The sequence below is a fragment of the Lonchura striata genome, chromosome 4 (genome assembly GCF_050655825.1).
Source record: "Lonchura striata isolate lonStrDom1 chromosome 4, ASM5065582v1, whole genome shotgun sequence".
Classification (NCBI taxonomy): domain Eukaryota; kingdom Metazoa; phylum Chordata; class Aves; order Passeriformes; family Estrildidae; genus Lonchura; species Lonchura striata.
The window spans coordinates 31,835,360-31,853,316 of record NC_140706.1 but is presented as its reverse complement, the minus strand read 5'-3'; the positions used below and the strand labels follow the sequence as shown (position 1 = coordinate 31,853,316).

Below are 17,957 nucleotides of genomic sequence, written 5' to 3'. Positions count from 1 at the left end.
AACTAGCTCCATGCTCTTCTGTGCCCGTTTCCATTACAGTTCTGCACTATGAGCTGACACACAATGCCCTATTACAAGTGCAGCTCCATGGCTATAACAGACTTTTGTACACCTGCACTATTCATGCTCAGTGTTCTGCCTTGCTTAGCATTGCAGAAGCTCAGGGAAGTTTGATGCCTGGTTTTATAAATGTTGCTTTATTGCACCGTAGAAGTTATAAGGAAATGTAAACACAAGATCAGAGCTTTGGTATTTGTTTCTTTATCTAGCTGGTAGAGTTCATTTGACAGAAGTAACTTTTTTAGAGAGCATGAATAAATAAATCACTACTCCAACCTCTGCAACAATAACTGTGTTTAAAAAATAAAATTCAGGGCTTTTTTTTTTATACCTCAACTGACAGAGCAATGGCAATCTTACCAGCTGTTTACCAGTACACTTGTACCTCTAAACACTTCTATAGAATTTACAGATATCTGTTCTTAAAATTAAGCCCATTAGTAAATGCTTGTAAATCCTCTTTTGCATAGTGTGGCTTCTGTGAGGAAAGCATTGCCGTTTACTCCTACTCTTGTTATAAAATGTGGGATATATAAAAATTCTCTTAAGAAAGGATGCTCTTTTATGTTTGATCTTTGTATACTTTCAAGACTAATAAAGAAGAAGGGAGATGTAATCCTTAAAACAGCTAGCAGCCAAAAAGCAAGCTCTAAGTGATGTCTGTGTGTTAGAAAAGCAAATTAATTGTTGGTGCAATTACATTGTTAATGTTTAGGGCTTGATACACTTCAGTGATCTCAGACCTAGGGGGAGGTAAACAAAGCTTGGGGAAAAGGATGTACCACTGACAGTGGACACAAAGAATGAAGAATTTATAGGACACACGGACATTCGGCAGAACTCCCAAGGTAAGGAGGAACCAGTAAACCCAATTCAGCAATTGTGCTGAAATCAGTTCCAACTTGATAAAAGGTAATTCCAGCAGAGGGAGATCACAACTACTGACTCAAGGGACCACCAACCCAAGAAATCCACTAAATCAAAAGAAGGCTGAGCATACACACTGATTAGCATGGGAAATGAGAAATCATTAGCCAATAGAGGATAAAATACAAATTAATAAGAGAACTATGGAACTTGTAGACGATGAACACTAATTCCTTTGTTTGCTAAAATGTATAAATAGTAAAAAGTTTTGATATTTGGTATGCTTGATTTGTTGAATACCGCTGAGCACCCAGGCTTGCACAACTTTGAAACAAGTAGTCAGTGTCTCTCTTGAGTGTGCAGTTATTGGCTTGTTGCACACTGGGTCATGAAGCTGGTTTTTGTAGACAACACTCTGAAGATATCGAAGCCTCCCAATTCAGCTGTGCTTGGTAGCTGCTATGAGCTCACAAATTTGGTGGAGCTGTAGCTGTGCTGCACCTACGGCAAGATGAACCTGTGACCCAAGCACAGCTGAAATATGGCAAGCCTTGGCCCTTCCAAGAATTTGTCCTCAGATCTACCACAAACAGATATAAAATATACAACAGAGAGAGGGTACCTACAGGAGGGAAGGCATGCTTCTGTTGGGGTGGTGAGGCTATGTTTTTTTAGAATCACTGTCGTACCATCTTCATCCTTGTTCAATAAACTTTTTATTTCTGAAGTTCAGTAATTTATGACTTCCTTTGGCTGACCAGAGGGGAGCAGGCAGAGGGGTGCATACCGCCCACACTCAGGAGGGTGTCAGGATCCCTGAGATGCCCCACGCCAAGGCTTTGGTCCTAAGCTCTGGCTAGGGTCTCGATGACCTGGTCTGATCATACCGGGTCGCTCTAGGCCTAGCCCCCGCTCTCCGTGCTACAGCCCCGGCGGCGGGCAGGCGTTCCGTAGCTGCCCGCGGAGCCAAGCCGGCAGGGATTCCTCTCGCGTCTTCCGAGCGTACCCGTTTCCTGGCCGGGTCCTGGGGACACCTCCAACCCCGCCATGGCGAAACTCCCTCGGTCACAACACGGCACAAGCCAGTCCGACCAGGCGCCGCCGTGGGGCGGTGCGGCAGCGCACATGTCCCGGGCCCGCCCGCCCGGCAGGCACCGCCCCCGCCTCCGCCCCCTCCTCGGCCGGACACCGAGCGGCGCGGCGGGGCCTCCCCGGCTGCTGCCACGGCGCTCGGCTCCCGCCGCCCGGCGCGGGGCAGCGCTGCCGCCAGAAAGCGGCCCGGCCGCCGTGCACCCTCCTGCCGCTGGGCATGAGCCCCGGCTCCCCCGGCGGCCGCAGCGGTGCCAGTGGCGGCGGCGGGCGGCGGAGGAGGCGGCGGCGGCGACGGAGGAGAGGGGGGGCCCCGAGAGCGGCGACCTTCGCAGGGAGCTGCCGCGGCGGGAGATGCGCTTGCTCCCAGCGGCGCCAGGAGCAGCATGTTCACCGGTGCCGACAGCGCTAGCATCACGGCCGGGCAGCCCGAGGCGACGGGGGCCGCCACCCCCGGCCCGCTGGGCTCGCACGGCCCCAGCGGCGAGGCGCGCCGCCGCAGCGCCCCGGCGGCCGCCGCTGTGGTTGGCGGCGGCGAGGAGGAGGCGGCGGAAGACGAGGAGGACGAGGATCCCGGCTCATCCCGCTTCGTGCTGGCGGCGGGACTGGGGCTTCTGGCTGTGTCCGTCGTCCACCTGGGGCAGGAACGGGCCGAGGCAGGGGGCGGCGGGCCGCCGTGTCTGGCGCTGCTGCTGCTCCGCCTCGCCCTCTACGTGGGCTGCGCCGCCGCTGCCGCCGCGCTGGGTACCCTGATCGTCCTGATGTGCCGCGGCCGCCGCCGCCTGCCGCCGCCGGACTTCGCCGCCGTCGCTCCGGTCCGGCCGGTCGCGGGGGTGAGTAGCGGGAGGGGAGCGGAGCGGAGCGGGCGGTGGCCGAGGCGCGCCCTCCCTGCCCGGCAGCGGCGGGGGGTGGCGCGGCCCTCGCTCCGCCGTGGAACGCCGCGCCACCCGAGCCCGGTGTCCTGCTGTCCTACCGCGGCCGCAGGAGCCTGCCCGCACTCGGGCAGGGTCTGCTCGGCGGGGCTTAAAAAAGTTGTTGGAGGATAGCAGGCACACCGGAAAAATCAACACTTTGCTCCGAGGGAGACCTCCGGATTGTGGGAGTGCTCGCAAGGTGGTTCACTGTGTTCGCTCCACGGTGGCTGTATGTCAAATCCTTTTCTGCTCCTCCTATTGAAATGTCACTGGTAAAAGAGGCAGCTGAGTGTTCCTTTAATGCGTTCTCTGAAGTTGAACAGCTTCAGATAGTGTTATCGTAGTGCCATTTTGTACTCAAGCCGTTGCAGAGCTCTGTGCAAAAGGGAAACAATTTCGTTTTCTGTACCTATTCCAAAATGTACTAGTTTACGAGCTCTTCGTAACTCACAGCTTAGTATTTTTCGGGTTCTTCTGAATGGGACTGGTAGCAGGAGACATTTGGAAACTTTCTTCCTATCCACAACCCTGTTCCCCATCATTCAGTGCTTGGGAGCCGATCCTAGATGAGCCTGAAAAACTACTTCTGAAAACTGAGAATCTGCCCACACTCCTGCTTTGCCATGGGTCACGGGGATGTGGTGTTTAATGTTACAGCTGGCGACTCCAGCCTGGAGCCCTCGGCCCCTCACGGCGACTTGTAGGTGTGTTAACACATGAACTGCTGCAGCGGTAAAAAGTGTAAGTGCGGTTTCCCTTCTGTAGTGTCAGAGAGCACTCTGAAAAGGAAAAGGAAGGGAATTTGTGTCACCTGGGTGTGCAGCCTAGCTGTTCTGGTAACCCAGTTTGTTACATTTAGTACACGTCCGCTTCTCGGCCGCGGTTAGTAAGTAACGCTGTCACGTGTTTCTGGGGCTGCAGTCCGTGCAGCTGAGTTGGCAGAGCAGAGAACCTAATACAAATCACTGGCTGATACATTGTCTTTCTGTCTTTTCAATCAGATTGCTAACAACGTGTAGTAATGGTTTATTCCTTCATTCGTTGACCTAGGGAGAGAAGGAGCCTGTGTTTGGGAGCAATATGCTTTTCTTGGTCTGCATTTAATGGAAACTGGCAGAGTAGTGTTGCCAGCCGGGATCATTTGGCCAGGGGTTGTTGAATTCAGTGAATAATACAACTTTCAAAGGTGCATTCAGGATATATGTGTTTGTCTTACTGGTAGAATTTTTTTAAACATCGTCTTTGCTTTGAATACTCAAGATCATACTCAGCTTTCTGAAGAAAGTGAAGAATAAATAATGTGTGTGAGCATTAAGGAGGGAAGTAAGAAAGTGTAATGCAAAAAGTGATAAGCAAAAGGTGGGTACAGCTAGGGATAGTTCAGCTGGTTTTTGTCAGAGGAGTGCTAGGTACACAGATGTGTGTTAGGTGCATAACCACCTTCTAGTAAAGGACTACATGCTTTTGTTTTTAGCCATACAACTATGTTACACCAAACAGAAAAAATATGTAAATGGATCAATTGATCATCAAAACAATTCCTATTGCTTTGAGATTTACAAGAATAAATGTTTCAGCGTTAATGCCATAGCTCCAGTGGCATTTATCTACTTGTATACTTATCTGAACATTCGAGTGAGTTAACTTACTTTTACACAGTACCAAAAAGATCTATACATAAACTTAGCAATCTAAATCTCCCTGCTGCCACAATAAGGATCAACTTTCAGATTTGTGAAACAGCCAATTTAATTTGGGAAGCCAAGATTTGAAGAAGCAAGAAAGATTCATTGCTTTCTTTGGCTCCTCCTTTGTGAAAAATGTAAGCCTACTGAAAAACATAAACTTACAGAACAGCAGTGAAACTAGAACTGTCCAGAAAACAAATAGCCACTTCTGTTACTGTACCATCTGCACTTTCTTTTTGTGATGTGTTACTGTGCATTTCTCTTGAGAATGTTCTCCTGTTTTGTTCATCCGTTGTATTTGTATATATAAATAGTGCACACCTGCTGTTGCGTTGTGTGGTCTAATTTGTAGTGGTTGCATTTATTGCAGATCTATGGGATGTGTTTGTTGTTTCAGAAGGGAATTGAAATTTTGTATTTAAAATTCAGTGGTAAGGCAGCAGTACCTGCTAGAACCCTTTTCCCAGGATTATTGTTACTCTCTCTCTGATGCCGTTCAGTTTTTTCTTTCCTCCTTCTTTGTACTGTTCCCAAAAGTTTACTTACATGAAAGGGATGTTGAAAAAAGGAGTGAGTTATTTTACCCTTTCTATTTAGAAGATGTAATGCCAGGCATCTTAATTGGGTTTCTCATACCTTCAATTTATAGTTCTGTTGATTTCTTTCTGGTATCAAGTGGCTTCAGCATTGCAAAGCTTCTTGAAGAGTTTTTCTGAACCTGATTTTGTATATGTGTAGCAAACTTTATAATTGGAGCTTCAGCAACATGTAGGTGAAGAAAATAAAATTGTCTAGATAGGCAGTCTGTAGAAATGTAGGCCATTCACTAAAGCTACCTGATATAGTTAGTCTTTTCATTTTACATCCTTTTGCATTTACACTGCTTTTTTATGATTCGGTTGTTACTCTCATGTTTTTCATAGAGCGTTATGATCCTTTTGTCTTTTCTGGGAGCAAATAGTAGGATGACAGTAAAGCTGTAATTTTTTCAGCCTTGTTTTTTCTTTTCCTAAAGAATAAGGAATAACTATCTGTTGACCTAATAATTGAAAAAATGTAAGGTAAAAACCTTATTATAACTGGCATCCCACTCTTCATGTGTTTTATGTTCAAAATTTAGACAATTCACTTTTCATTCTTTGGGTGATTTTTCACATTGGGGTTAACAAATGAGGAAACAGTAAGTATTCAGGAATAAATATTTGCTCTAGTTGTAGTCAGACTCAGCTCTTGGAAAGCTACTGGGAGTACTCTTGACCAACTTCAAAGGGAAGTTGAATGAAGTCCCTCGTGCTGTGCTGAATAAAGGGAGTTTTCTGTATGTTCTCAATTCAGCAACTACTTGGCATGTGAGAGTTCAATGCTGTTGATTTTCATGGACCTGTTCATGCAAGTGAGGATTATGAGTGAGGAAGTGCAGTGTTGCAGGTTTGGACTTCAGAAGAGCAAGGTACATATATATATATTTTTTAATTTTGTTTGAACTTGCAACTAGAGAAGCCATCTTCCTGAATGTGAAGGTGTGCTTTGCCCATTTTTTGTGTAACTCCTTTGTGACTTGAAAGGTGAAGACCTCCTCCTGAAGTCAGGTATCTCAGAAAAAACATTTGAAATCTGCTGAGAATTGCATATCAAGCTGGGTGACTTACATCCCCATGATAAATTGTGCTTTCATTGTATTTTTTCTGTAGGTGACAGCTCTGTTCATGGAAACTATCTGGGCAGTGTCCTGACTTCCACATAAAAATCTCTGTTTTGTTGCAAGAGAGGTGTACAGGCAGCTCATAATAATGTCTTAATACTTTAAGTACTTGCAGGTACTGATAATATTGGTGAATAGTTTCTATTGATATTGAAATAATAGGAATTGAATGAGTTCTTGAAATTGTACATTATGTTATTGTCAGTTATTTTTGAGCACTTTACAGGAGTTGTTTTAGGACAAGATGATGTGTGGTGGAGGAGAACAGCAATAAGGCATGAAGATCCAATTGTACTTTAGTGAGAATGTCTGTTTTAAAGGGGATTTTCATTTCTCAAGGACCAGTGGACTTGTTCATAGCAAAGATAGTCCTGGGTTAGAACATGTATAACCCTTCAAAATTCAAGTTTGCTCCCAAAACTTCTTTTGCCTTGTGTCGTTGTAGAGGGAGATGGCTTTGGCGCACGTGAAGAACCATGTTAACCAAGTTAGTGGGAAGGGCAAAGAAAACACTTTTCCCACGTTTGTGTGAGTAGTTTCTCTGCCAAAAAAACTGGCAGAGACAGGGTTTTCTTTTCAGCATAATGTTTTGACTCTGATTCAAAGCAAAAGCTCCAAGTAACAGAGAGTTGGGTTATCAACTTCATATAAATAATGCAAAAAACAATAATTAGTTTATTAAAGTACTGCATTTCAAATTCAGATTAACTGATACTCTGTATAGAGAAGGATCTACATAGTCTGCCTGCAGCACTTACAGAAGGATAGTAAATGTGCTTTTTTTTTCACAGTGAAAAGGGTGTATGGATTTTAATGTCTTATCTTTAGTTTCCTACAATTAAGAGTTGTCAATTATTTTTAGTATTTCTTTAAAACTAATCTCCTGACATATTTGACCACTATTGTTTACTGCAGTTTAATAGCTCTGAATTTTGAGTGAGAGTAAACTAACACTCTCCCTTTCTGGCCCTGAAGCCAAATCACATTACATGTGATCATGTTTTATGTTCCTAAAGGCTTGTTCCATCCTTGAACATGTATTTTTGCCATTAGCGGAGGGGGCATGGGTAAAGCTTTTTTCATTTGATCAGGTTGTCTTTGAAATATCCGGGTTCTGGAACATAGTATTGCTTTTTTATCCAAGCCATAGGAGGATGTGTTGTGGAATGGAAATGGTCCCAATCTTTCAAATGTGATGGCAGCTTAACTGAGGTGGAATATTTGTCGTGGTATCCAAGCTGAGTGCTCTGCCCTTTTGAAGAACATAAGGGAAGCAGAGAGAAAAGACACAGAGTTTTATTTTCCTTCACTGTTGGAGTTTTGCCATGAGATGAAGCTTGTGAAGGTAAGCTTGGAGGAGCCCCAGCAGCTGTGGAAAGCGGAAGGTTTACCATCTGTGGGCATAAATTTCAAGTGGGATGCAAAAGAGTTCTTGAGGTAATAAGTAGTTTTGAGAAGCTGTGAGGGAGAGGAGAAGCTTCCTAACTCCTTTAAATTTTGATCTGTATGCCTTAGTAAGACTTTAAAAGTATTTGTGGTTTTTTCTAAATCTAAAGCCAAGCATGTTCTCTGCACAGGGGATATTTACAGCTCTGATATTGCAGGATTTTTGTAAAAACAATAACGGTCTCTGGTTGTGGCACTTTTGTCACACTTTAGACTGTTTTGGGCTTGCAAGCAGATATTCGGATCTACTGCCAGTCTTTTAATTGATGGGTTGTTTCTGGATTGAAAAGAGAAGATACGTTTGGTGCGTTTTTAACAGAACTCAGAGTCTCTTAAGTTTGTTGTTAGTTCTGTTTCATTTATAGGGAAGTCAACAATGAACCTTTGATCTGGTTGAGTTTACTATTGGGAAAGTCCTGAAATCAAAATAATGAAAATATATTTTAGCATTTTATTTATATTTCTACCAATTCCATGAATATTTAAAAATGTTAAGGGAATGTTGCATGAATTGCAAGTGTTCTGTTATAGTTCAGCAGGGGCCTGTGGTTTGGACATTTCTGGTACAGTTTATTTTTAGGGATCTGTGGAACATCTGTTATAATTTGAGATTTATAAGCCTTTTCAGAATTGGAACTTCGTTAGGACTGCATATGTTGACTACCTGCAGGTGTAACTTTGGAGTGATAACTATTATTACAGGAGACTGACCTCAGGAAATTAAATGTTTTTCAGATTCTGTCACTCACTTCTTTGTCCCATCACTCTGTAGCAGTAAGCAGACTTAGTTTTCCACACATTTTTCATGATAATGTATGTTTAGAGGTTTCTTTTATCCATCATGTATATTTAGAGGCTTCTTGTCTTGTTATGCAGTTCTTTCTGATTCCTTTCATTGGATCATGTGTTGTTGTCAGCTCTGCATTTTATTGTGCTTGATGTTTAATTTTCTCAACTTTGTGTTAGATTGACATGTCATATTTTGCTGTGAATGGGCTGTTTTTACCTTTGTAGAGACTGATCCTCTCTACATGAACAGTGTTTTATGATTGAAAACATAACTAGGGAGCTAGCTCTTTTTTCTTGATAACCAAGCTCTGTTAAGTCAGTAAGGATGGGTGGTGGGCTCATAGAGATTTTTCTGTCCAAGTCTCTTATAGGGAAATCCTAAGGGTGGCTATATATAACCTTTTTAATAAGGTCAAGAGTGAAGACATCCTACATTCAAGGTGTGCTTTGACATGGAAAATAGTATAGACATGTATCAGAAACATTCTGAAAATAAAATCACATTAAGTTCTCTTGTGTTGCCAAGTCCTCGTTTCTTGCTCTCTGCAACGGAGAGCAGCAGAATTTACAAATTTACCCAAGGGAAGAGCCGATTACATAGAATATTGTATCCTTTTACAAGCTGTTCCTTCAAGTGGCTAAAAAGATATATTATGTAGTCATGAGAGGAACAGATTTGTGTTGTGTCTATGGGAGATTTTTGTGACCTGTCATTCTATGCCATTTTTCCCCTATTAAATATGCACAGTGAAACAGAACAAGTTAATGGTAATAAAATGAATGATGATGGTTCATTTTGCATGTTTTGTGGCACTCTTGAAAACAGAGAACATGCTATAAAATGTGTGTATGGTGAAAAGTCATGTGCAGGGAGGGTATAGCAATATACCTCACAGGAGTTTCTCTCTGGTTGCTAAGCTGAGACTCCACAGCTCAAGCATGATTTTGTGCGGGCTTTTCTGGCTTGCCAGCAATTTAGTTTTCATGCCATATGGCTCTTTTGGCCTTGAAGTATAGACTATTGGTTCTTGTAATCTCTTTTTACAGAGGAGGAGAGTGTGGAAATGTTCAGCAAACTGGGGCTATGCCTATACCTTGGGAATTAATTTAAGACTTTATTTTGATGGCAATATTAAAAATTTCAGCACAGGATAATGCTGTATTTATTGCTGAGCAACAATTTGAATGCTAACTTAGCAATTATTTTTTGGCTGTACTGATGGAGTGAAAGTAATATCTGGGAAATGTTTCATTTTCATATTCCTATCTGTCTGGTATTCTATGAAATCTCGTGAAGAAAGTTGTGCCCTGATTATAAAGTTTTTACACTGCTACAGTTTTACCAGTTTTAGATGTGGTACAGTTAAGATTGAAGATCCCTATCTGATAAACAGTTTACATATTCCAGAAGCTACTACATTAGTAAAAATAAGGAGATGATATGATAAAATAATTACTGAGATAATGATGCCTAAGATAACAGGATTAACATGGTTTAAGTATGTTGACTTCTAAATTGGTAGTTATGGTATCTGTAAATGCTGACTGTGACACATACATATTTGCCTTGTAATCTTAAATGGACTATAAGTATATATTAAAAATATTAACTCTTGTGAATATAAATTTATTTTTGCATCATTAGTTGAAATAATGTTTGGATAAGAACATCTATATGAAGTAATATGTGGATAAGAACACATCTATCCACATCTGTTAAATATAAATTTATGGAGAGTTCAGTGAAGTATTGTTTGAGGCTGTGACTCTTTATTATCAAGGTTCAGTCTGATGTTAATGTATGTTTTACAAAGATAAGAGGAAAGGTAATAGGGCAACAGTGGGAGTAGCAAGTAACTATGAGTAACTGGTTGGTTTGTGTATGCTGAAGTAGATGAAGTTTTTTCCTTTTAAATCAGTGATTGAACTGTCTCCCACAATGCCCATTTATGTTGTGGCATCTGTCATGATCTCTGTTCAAGTTTTGTTGTAATTGAGTTAATGCAATAGGGATAACTAATTTTTTTCTCTGCTTCTGGCCTTAATTCCATGGCAGAATAAGGTTGCATGTGGTGTGCCTCTAGCAGGTGCCTGCTGCTGTGTTTTAAAACTTGTATGTGATGGCAAATGTTGCAAATGAATTTCTTGATAGTGGAAGGTACTCCCATGTTCCACAGGCTTTGCCATTTATAGAGTGTTGTTGCTGAAATAATTTATTTATTAGTTAACATTTATTCTTGTCTTCAGAGCTAATTTAAAATTACTTATATAGTTTAAACCAACAAATGACATTTATTTAATTTTTGTATCTGTAGGAGACTGAACCTAGGACAAAATTTCAGGTTCAATGTCAGGCTTCTTTTTTCTTGGCCCATTCAGACTGTTGTTTTCTTAATCTTAAATAGTTTTCAAAAGTATCAAACAATGAGTGTTGTTCAGAAGTCTACAGGAAATGCACACATCCTTTTTTTTTTTCAGCCTGTAAGCAAAGTCAAAACTGAGGAAAACTTGAAGCGTTCCAGGAAACAGGCCTCCCTCCTTTGTTAAAAACCTCATTCTTAGCATGTATGTTCTCCACCCCTACCCCTTCAAGTCCTTTTGTTAAGTTTTATTTATGTTTCAGTCTGGTTTCTGTCATTATTTACCAATAAAACCTACAGATAGGAACCCAATTGTCTTGACATGAATTTAAAAAAAAAATTGAGGGCTGTGATAGTGCAAGTCAGGGCTTAGAGGAACATGCCAGGTTTTAATCTGCATAAAAGAGCATCTAACCTAGAGCTTTGACTGTGTTAAATCTATTCACAAATGTCTTTGGTTCAGTCAGGGTTATGCCAACTATTTAATGAAACCTAGCACCATTTTTCTTTAGATGAATGACATGAAGAAAAATGTGAAAACATTAAAATCTAAGCTTTCTAGCTGAAACGGTTTCCTACATATGCCCTCCATCTGACTTGAGTGAAGGGTGGGAGGAAAGTCTTTCAGTGAAATATGCTATATTTTTCATTCTCTCAGCTGTTAGAGCTGAGCTTGGACTGAATTTTCTGAAATCCTTCTGTTATCACAGGTGTTGGTTATCTGCATTACCAGGTTGTTATGATTGTTTTTAAGGTGTTTGGTGCCATGTCATCTAACTTGGGGGTGCCTGCTTATTTAATTAATTCATCAGTATTATTGTCACAGAAACAGTAATTTTTGAAAGCAAACCTAAACTAACAAGGTTTAAGTCTTGATTCTGCTAAATGCAAGTTCATAAAATGGAAAGGAGTTTGATCAGCTGTTTTAGACAAGGATCATGAATAGTTCAGGTTGGAAGGAATATTTGAAGGATAACTAGTTCACTTTCTTGCTCAATGAGGAAGATTGAGAGATGGAGACTCCACAGTCTGTCAGCACCCCTATTTTGATACTTGAGTAGCCTCATGATTAAAATAGTTTTGTCTTGTGATGGGAATTTCCTGTGTTGCAATGTTTCCTAATGTCCTCTGTATCTGCAAGAAGAGTCTGGCTCCCTTTTCTCTGTTAGCCTGTCATTCAGTAGTTGGAGAGAGCAGTAAGGTCTCCCTGAAGTTTTTTTATTTCCTTAAGCCTGAAGTAACCCAACCAGAATCATATGTTAATAGTGGAATAATCTACGTACCTTCTTGCAACTATAGATCCCCTCTGAAGGTTGCTCTTTCTTTTTTTTTTTTTTTTTTTTTTTAACTCATGTTTAAACTAGTTTTGAAAGGAGTAATTTGGTGAGCACTGTATTGGAGCACTTTCTGATGCTTTAGGCCATAAAAAAATGCTTCCTGCAATGTATGTGATGCAACTGTTGATGCTTAAGTTAGCTTGAGGTCACTGACCTCCATGCATCTAGGACTCAGTTCAGCAGAAGGATTAGCCCTGTAGGGTACCCAAGCTGGCATGAATGTTAAGGAAGATGGAGTGTGTTGAGTCAGGATTGTGGGCTCATGTTTAGGAGTTCTTTCTTCACAGAAAGAACTGAGTGAGTTTGTTTAATTGGGTTTTCCCTTCCCCTAAGGTACTTGGGGTATTTCATGTCTCTGTGAATCTTTAATTTTTTAAATAATGCAGTTTCCTGCTGCAAAAAAAAGGAGAAAAATCCTGAAGTAATTGTGTGACTGGAATTAACACAGCTTTGTATTGAGGAAGCGTGATAACATTAGTAGCCAGAGATGATGTATTGGAGCCTTACAAATAGTGTTAGGTGACCTTTCAAAGAGAAAAAATACATTTTCCTTCTGTTCAGCTGGGTATGGCTGAATCTTTTATTGGTGTTCAGGTCAAAAAGGAGCTTGGAAATCTATAGTGGTTCACTCAATACTCTGTTCTAACACCTCATTGACTATAGTCTTTATAGTTAGGGAGGACTGCACATGGAGGTACATGTGCTGAAGTCTTGCTGCTCCTGCCATTGGTAGTGTTGTGAAGGAGGGAAGAAAACCTGAAAGACCACAGGCATGGTCTCAGAATAGTGACTGGAAGAACTCTAGAGTGTGTTGCTGCATTCATCCAAAGGATGGAACAAATCAGCTGTGGGTAGGGGGGCACTCAAGGCATGGAAAGTACCTTTCCAAGTCACTTTGCTGTGTGTTAGGTGTGAGTGAGCCTGAAAAGCTTTATTTTGCTGTTAAAAGTAGTGCATAGACTCCTTTATCTAGGTTCTATTAGACGAGCTTTATTACACTCTACATGCATGTACCTGAAGTAGACAAAAACATTAAACCAAAATACAGAGTATTAGCCTGCAAATTGGATGAAATAAGGGTATATTACCTTTAAGAACATTAAACAATGTTTTTACTTTATGTTTATGCTGCTTTCCTGTTCTCTGTATGGTGAATGTTGGAAGGATGAGGATGTTTGTGAAGTGCTTTCCCCTTATGAAGGAGAGTAAGCTCCAAGCTCAGTGGGAACAGTTTCTATTTCTGTTTTGAATTATACTTCTTTCTATATAAATACATCATGAGTCACTGCTGTTTGTCTATACCCTGAAAAATGTTTCTCCATCCACCCACCTGTTTGGACACTGTGGGAGTGAATACTCCAATAAAGACAAATATTTGTATAGGACAGCAGTTTAGAATACAGAGGGCCAGAAGTATCTCTGAAGAAAGAAGCCCAAAATAATGTGAACCAAAATTACTGTAGGAGATCCAAAGGCTTCTCTTTTGTTTTAAAAGTAGTTTACAAGACTAAATGAAGTCCATTGTCAGAATAGGCTATAAAAATGTTCTATTTGCTGTGAAAATAAAACTGAATAAAACAGTTCCCGTTGTTTTGTTACATGCATGTCGTATTCTCAGTGCACTGTCTTGCAAATGAATACGGCTCATTTCTACAAAAAAAAACTTTACTTAGGATAATTTTGCAAGTTTTACAATGTATGATATACAAGTATTAATGTGTGCTTAATGAACAATGTACAGTAACCTCATAGACAATTTACATTCCTCTGTTTTACTATATGAGGTGACAATATTTGTATAAAGAACAAATGATACAGTACTATTACCTTGAATTCCAGTTTTATTTCTTCTGTAACTTTTGATTTATTTCTTCCTCTTATGAAGTATGTTCTGTTTTAATTTCAGAGTAATTGGTTTGGAAGCTCTCATGATTCAATCCAATCAAGGAGAGTGGTTATTTCTCACAATATGGATAAAGCACTGAAAGAAGGTGAGTCTTATGTGCATTAGAGTCTGAATATCTCTTGTCCTTTTAGCAAGCTGTAACTGCACAATATTCCAAGAGTTTAGAATGAGACCCTGGTTTCTTCCATGATATAAAGTATAACGGCAAGGTCTTAGTCTTCTTAAAAAATCCACTGTAGTAAGTAATGTGATGTTGCTTTTGCTATTCAGCTGATATCTTGTCATTGTAGTGGCTGTTTTTTTTACAGAAATACATCAATTGATACTTATACACAAAGCTTAAGGGGTAACACTTAAAATATTCTTGTCTGGGTTTTCCTGAATTGAGAAATCCTGTAGACTCCTGCATACAGTCTTCCCATTTATTGTAATTCTTCTCATTAAAAATGAATCTAAAATCAACATGTGTATTTCTGCCTGATAGAGTATATTAGCCTCTTGTAAATATTTTATCTAATTTTGAATACTTTTTCCTTTAAGATTTCTTTGCAGCACTTTTTCCTATATTTTTCATAAATTGACATTATCTTTAAAAATTATTATTGCTTAAAATTGGTTTGTTGTCTTATGACAACTTATGTTTTTAAAGTTATGTTTATGAATAGCTATTAGCAGGGTATGTAGCAAAATTATAAAATTGGAACACTACCTACCTCTGTCATTGAGTTGGATGCATGAGGCCATCCCTACTCAGTAAGGCTGAAAGAAAGTTACTAATACCTAAATGATTCATTTCTCAGAGTTAAGTACCTTATGCTGTGACAGCTCATGCCTTTCTGCTACTATTTTTTTTTTCAGAGTAGCTTTTACCCCCCATCCTTACACTGAATTTTGGAGAGCAAACATGTCAGATTTTGTTTTATTTCTTCCAGGCCTAAGTGATGAAGCCAACTTCTCTGTTTCGCAGTTTGACAAAGATGAGTCTATACTTTTTGCTCTACCATACAAAGTGTTTTTGGTTTGAAAGGTGTCTGAGTCATCTTCAGTTTGAGATACTGAATGCAATTATTTTGAAATACTGAATGCAATCCCAAAAGCAATAGTTTATTTTTTATTAGCACAAAATGTCTCTCTGAAAATAGACAGGACTTCTTGCCTGTGACAGTTCTGAAATTTTTAGTTGTCTTGATGTGAATGGTGGGGTTTTTTTGTTGCCTTTTTTCCCCCCACAAGTCTGTGGTTAAATAAAACTTTATTGCTAGTAATATAAAAAATACCATCTGTGTTTTTGTTTCCAGTATTGCAGTGATTAGAATGAAAGTATTTTTAAATCCCAGGAATTTTTGACAACTTTTTGCAGTCCTAAATGTAATGTGTTACTCAATAAAATGCTCTAGAAAGCTGTATTCATTTAGCCAGGAGACATTCAGTTGTAATGAGGTTTTCATCTTGGGGACCAGTTTGCATTCCTAGTGCTTCTTGAGGTTTTGGGATGTGGAGTTTTGTGTGTGTGTATTTTTTTTTTCTTAATGGATTTTACTTCTCTTTACATTACTTGGAGATGCATGGATGATGTCATCTGATTTCAGAAATGCTGTTGCTGGGTGTGAAGAGACAGCCCTTTGGTTAATTCTGGTTTCTTCAGCTGTGTTTCATCACTGTGTAATTAAGTTGGCCAGGGGTTTACTGTTGGTTGCTAACTACCTTGCCCCCCTCCAGAACTGCCTGTTGTCTGTTAGTCATGACATGCTTTTGCTGGTGTTAGAGCCAGGCTGTGTGGTATTTTCTGTCTGAGTTTAGTGTGGTGCACCTGAGGTTCTGTGTCACTTCAAGCTACCACTTGCTTTACTGCTTTTTTTCCTGATGGTCCCATCATAGTCTGTTAATGTAGTTGGAAAGATCCTTGGTCATATTCTTGGTTTAACTGAAGGAGTCATCTATGTTTCTGTTTCAACCATCAGTCTTAGTTCAATAACTATTATATGTTTAGATAGTTTTCCTGTGATGGTCACTGGCTGATAGTAGTTGCCTGTGTCTTATATAGCTTCTTGTTTTGCTGCAGCCCATGTAATAAAATTGTTTGGAATTATCCTTTTACAGTGTGCCTCACTCTAAACACCACCAAGAAGGAACTCTGTACATGTTGGCTTACAGCTCTGCCCTGAATGTCTTTGTTATTTTCCATTAAGAGCAGAGTAGTGTAACAGGTTGGTGCTTCAGAGTGCTGCTTCATTATGGGATACTTGCCTTAGCAGTAGATACAAGGTAAGGGAAAGCTGTGAGTGCCACAGTGTGTTGTAGTTTAGGAAATCTAAGTGTTCAAAATCAGAGCATGTGTCAGGTAATGAAGAGATTTTTCATGTTGAATATGGCAGAAAGAAAAGGCCTTTAGTTGTCAACCGCAAGTCTCCTTTTCAGCTGGTAGCAGTTGAGTAACTAACATTGAAATATGTGTCTTCAGTAGTTTTCATGCTTTCTCTTGAGCGATTTATTTGATTTTTGTTTGACCTTTGTTTACCTTACCAAAAGAGAAGATAAGCCACTTATACAAATAGCCTTTAGTGCTACCTGTTGCTTGTCTGGGTTCCATCCTCACAGTGGTGTGGTAAGATGGCTCCTGAGAGCGCCTGTGCCCAGTCACACTCATGCTGCTGTGCACAGTGTGTACTGCTTGGGCTGGGCTGCAGCTGCCAGGAGATTCATCTGCTGCGGGGGTCGCTGGCCTCCCAGGAACTGAATTTCATTTTCCTTTTTTACTGCTCCAAATCCTTTTTGTTGTTTTTCACAGTCAGTCTTTGTCTCTACAGTTTTAGTAGTGCCAAGAAGAATGGTCTTCAAGTCACTTAGCTGCTTCACTGGGTCATTTTTGAGTAAGTAAAACAGGCCATAGCTCAAATCTCAGCAGAGCTCTACTGGTGAAATTGTTCTGCTGAGAAAATTCACCTGTTTCTCAGAGCTTAAAATATTTCCTGCCAGAGAGCCATCTCTTCTTTTGGAGTGGCTTATCTTCCTTCAACCCTACCTTAGGTGATCTTTTTCAAAATATTTTGGGTATTTAATTAGATTCTTTCTATAAATTAGATCATGCCTGTCTGTGTTGAACCTTAGGATCCAACTCTGTTAGAGATGTAAGGTTGTACTTGCCTTTACAGAAAGATTGGGAGAAAAGTCTGTCTCATTTCCCAACTTAAAATGTGCATACTGATATTTAGAAAAATAATTGGTAGTGGCTCTTGCTGCTCTCTATTTGGAAAGCTGGTGGGTTTTTCTATTTATTAATTTTTAAAAAATATTTTTTCAAAAAACAGCTTTCAAACCAAATTTTTTTGGTCCACAATATCGGCAAACAAATTTGAATGTATGTTTTCTCTGCTATTGGGATTCAAACACTTGAAGCTAAGAACTCTTGGCAAAGGGTGCATGGAGAAAACTATTTGGACATAAATTTGTCTTATTTTTTTATTTTACTGCTATGATTTTTTTCTGCATAAAAAAACCAAAAAAGACACAAATGTCAGGAAAATTTTAATAAAAATGAAGATTTGGGAATTGGGAGACTGTCAGGGATTCCTTTTGCACAGGGCTGATCCATCCATACACAATGATAGCATCTTGCCTTTTAAACCTGGCAGTTTCATAGAGTTTGAATATGGAAGTAAACCGAGAAATGCTAGTGGTTTTCCAAACACAAACTTTAGAAGAGCACTGAAATCTTTAAACCACTGTCACTAATTCACGGTCATTGAAATATTGGCATTTAGGCATCATTTTGTCAACCTTTTACACCATGGTCTAAGTA

At 40.3% G+C, this 17,957-nt stretch overlaps 2 protein-coding genes across 2 annotated transcripts in view; one reads left to right on the top strand and one right to left on the bottom strand.

Annotated features, from left to right (window-relative positions):
• Positions 1–1,626: 1,626 nt before the first annotated feature.
• The window catches only part of LRP2BP (LRP2 binding protein), a 96,100-nt gene continuing 79,769 nt past the window's right edge, over positions 1,627–17,957 (bottom strand). The window contains exon 7 of the mRNA XM_085578716.1: positions 1,627–17,957. This exon is cut by the window's right edge and continues 35,389 nt beyond it. The gene's annotated coding sequence lies outside the window, so the exon portion shown is untranslated.
• SNX25 (sorting nexin 25) overlaps positions 2,383–17,957 on the top strand; it is an 82,599-nt gene continuing 67,024 nt past the window's right edge. The window contains exons 1-2 of the mRNA XM_021541976.4: positions 2,383–2,849; positions 14,159–14,243. Coding sequence (XP_021397651.2) covers positions 2,403–2,849; positions 14,159–14,243 — 532 coding nt within the window. The 5' untranslated portion in view covers positions 2,383–2,402. The remainder of the gene's footprint in view (positions 2,850–14,158; positions 14,244–17,957) is intronic.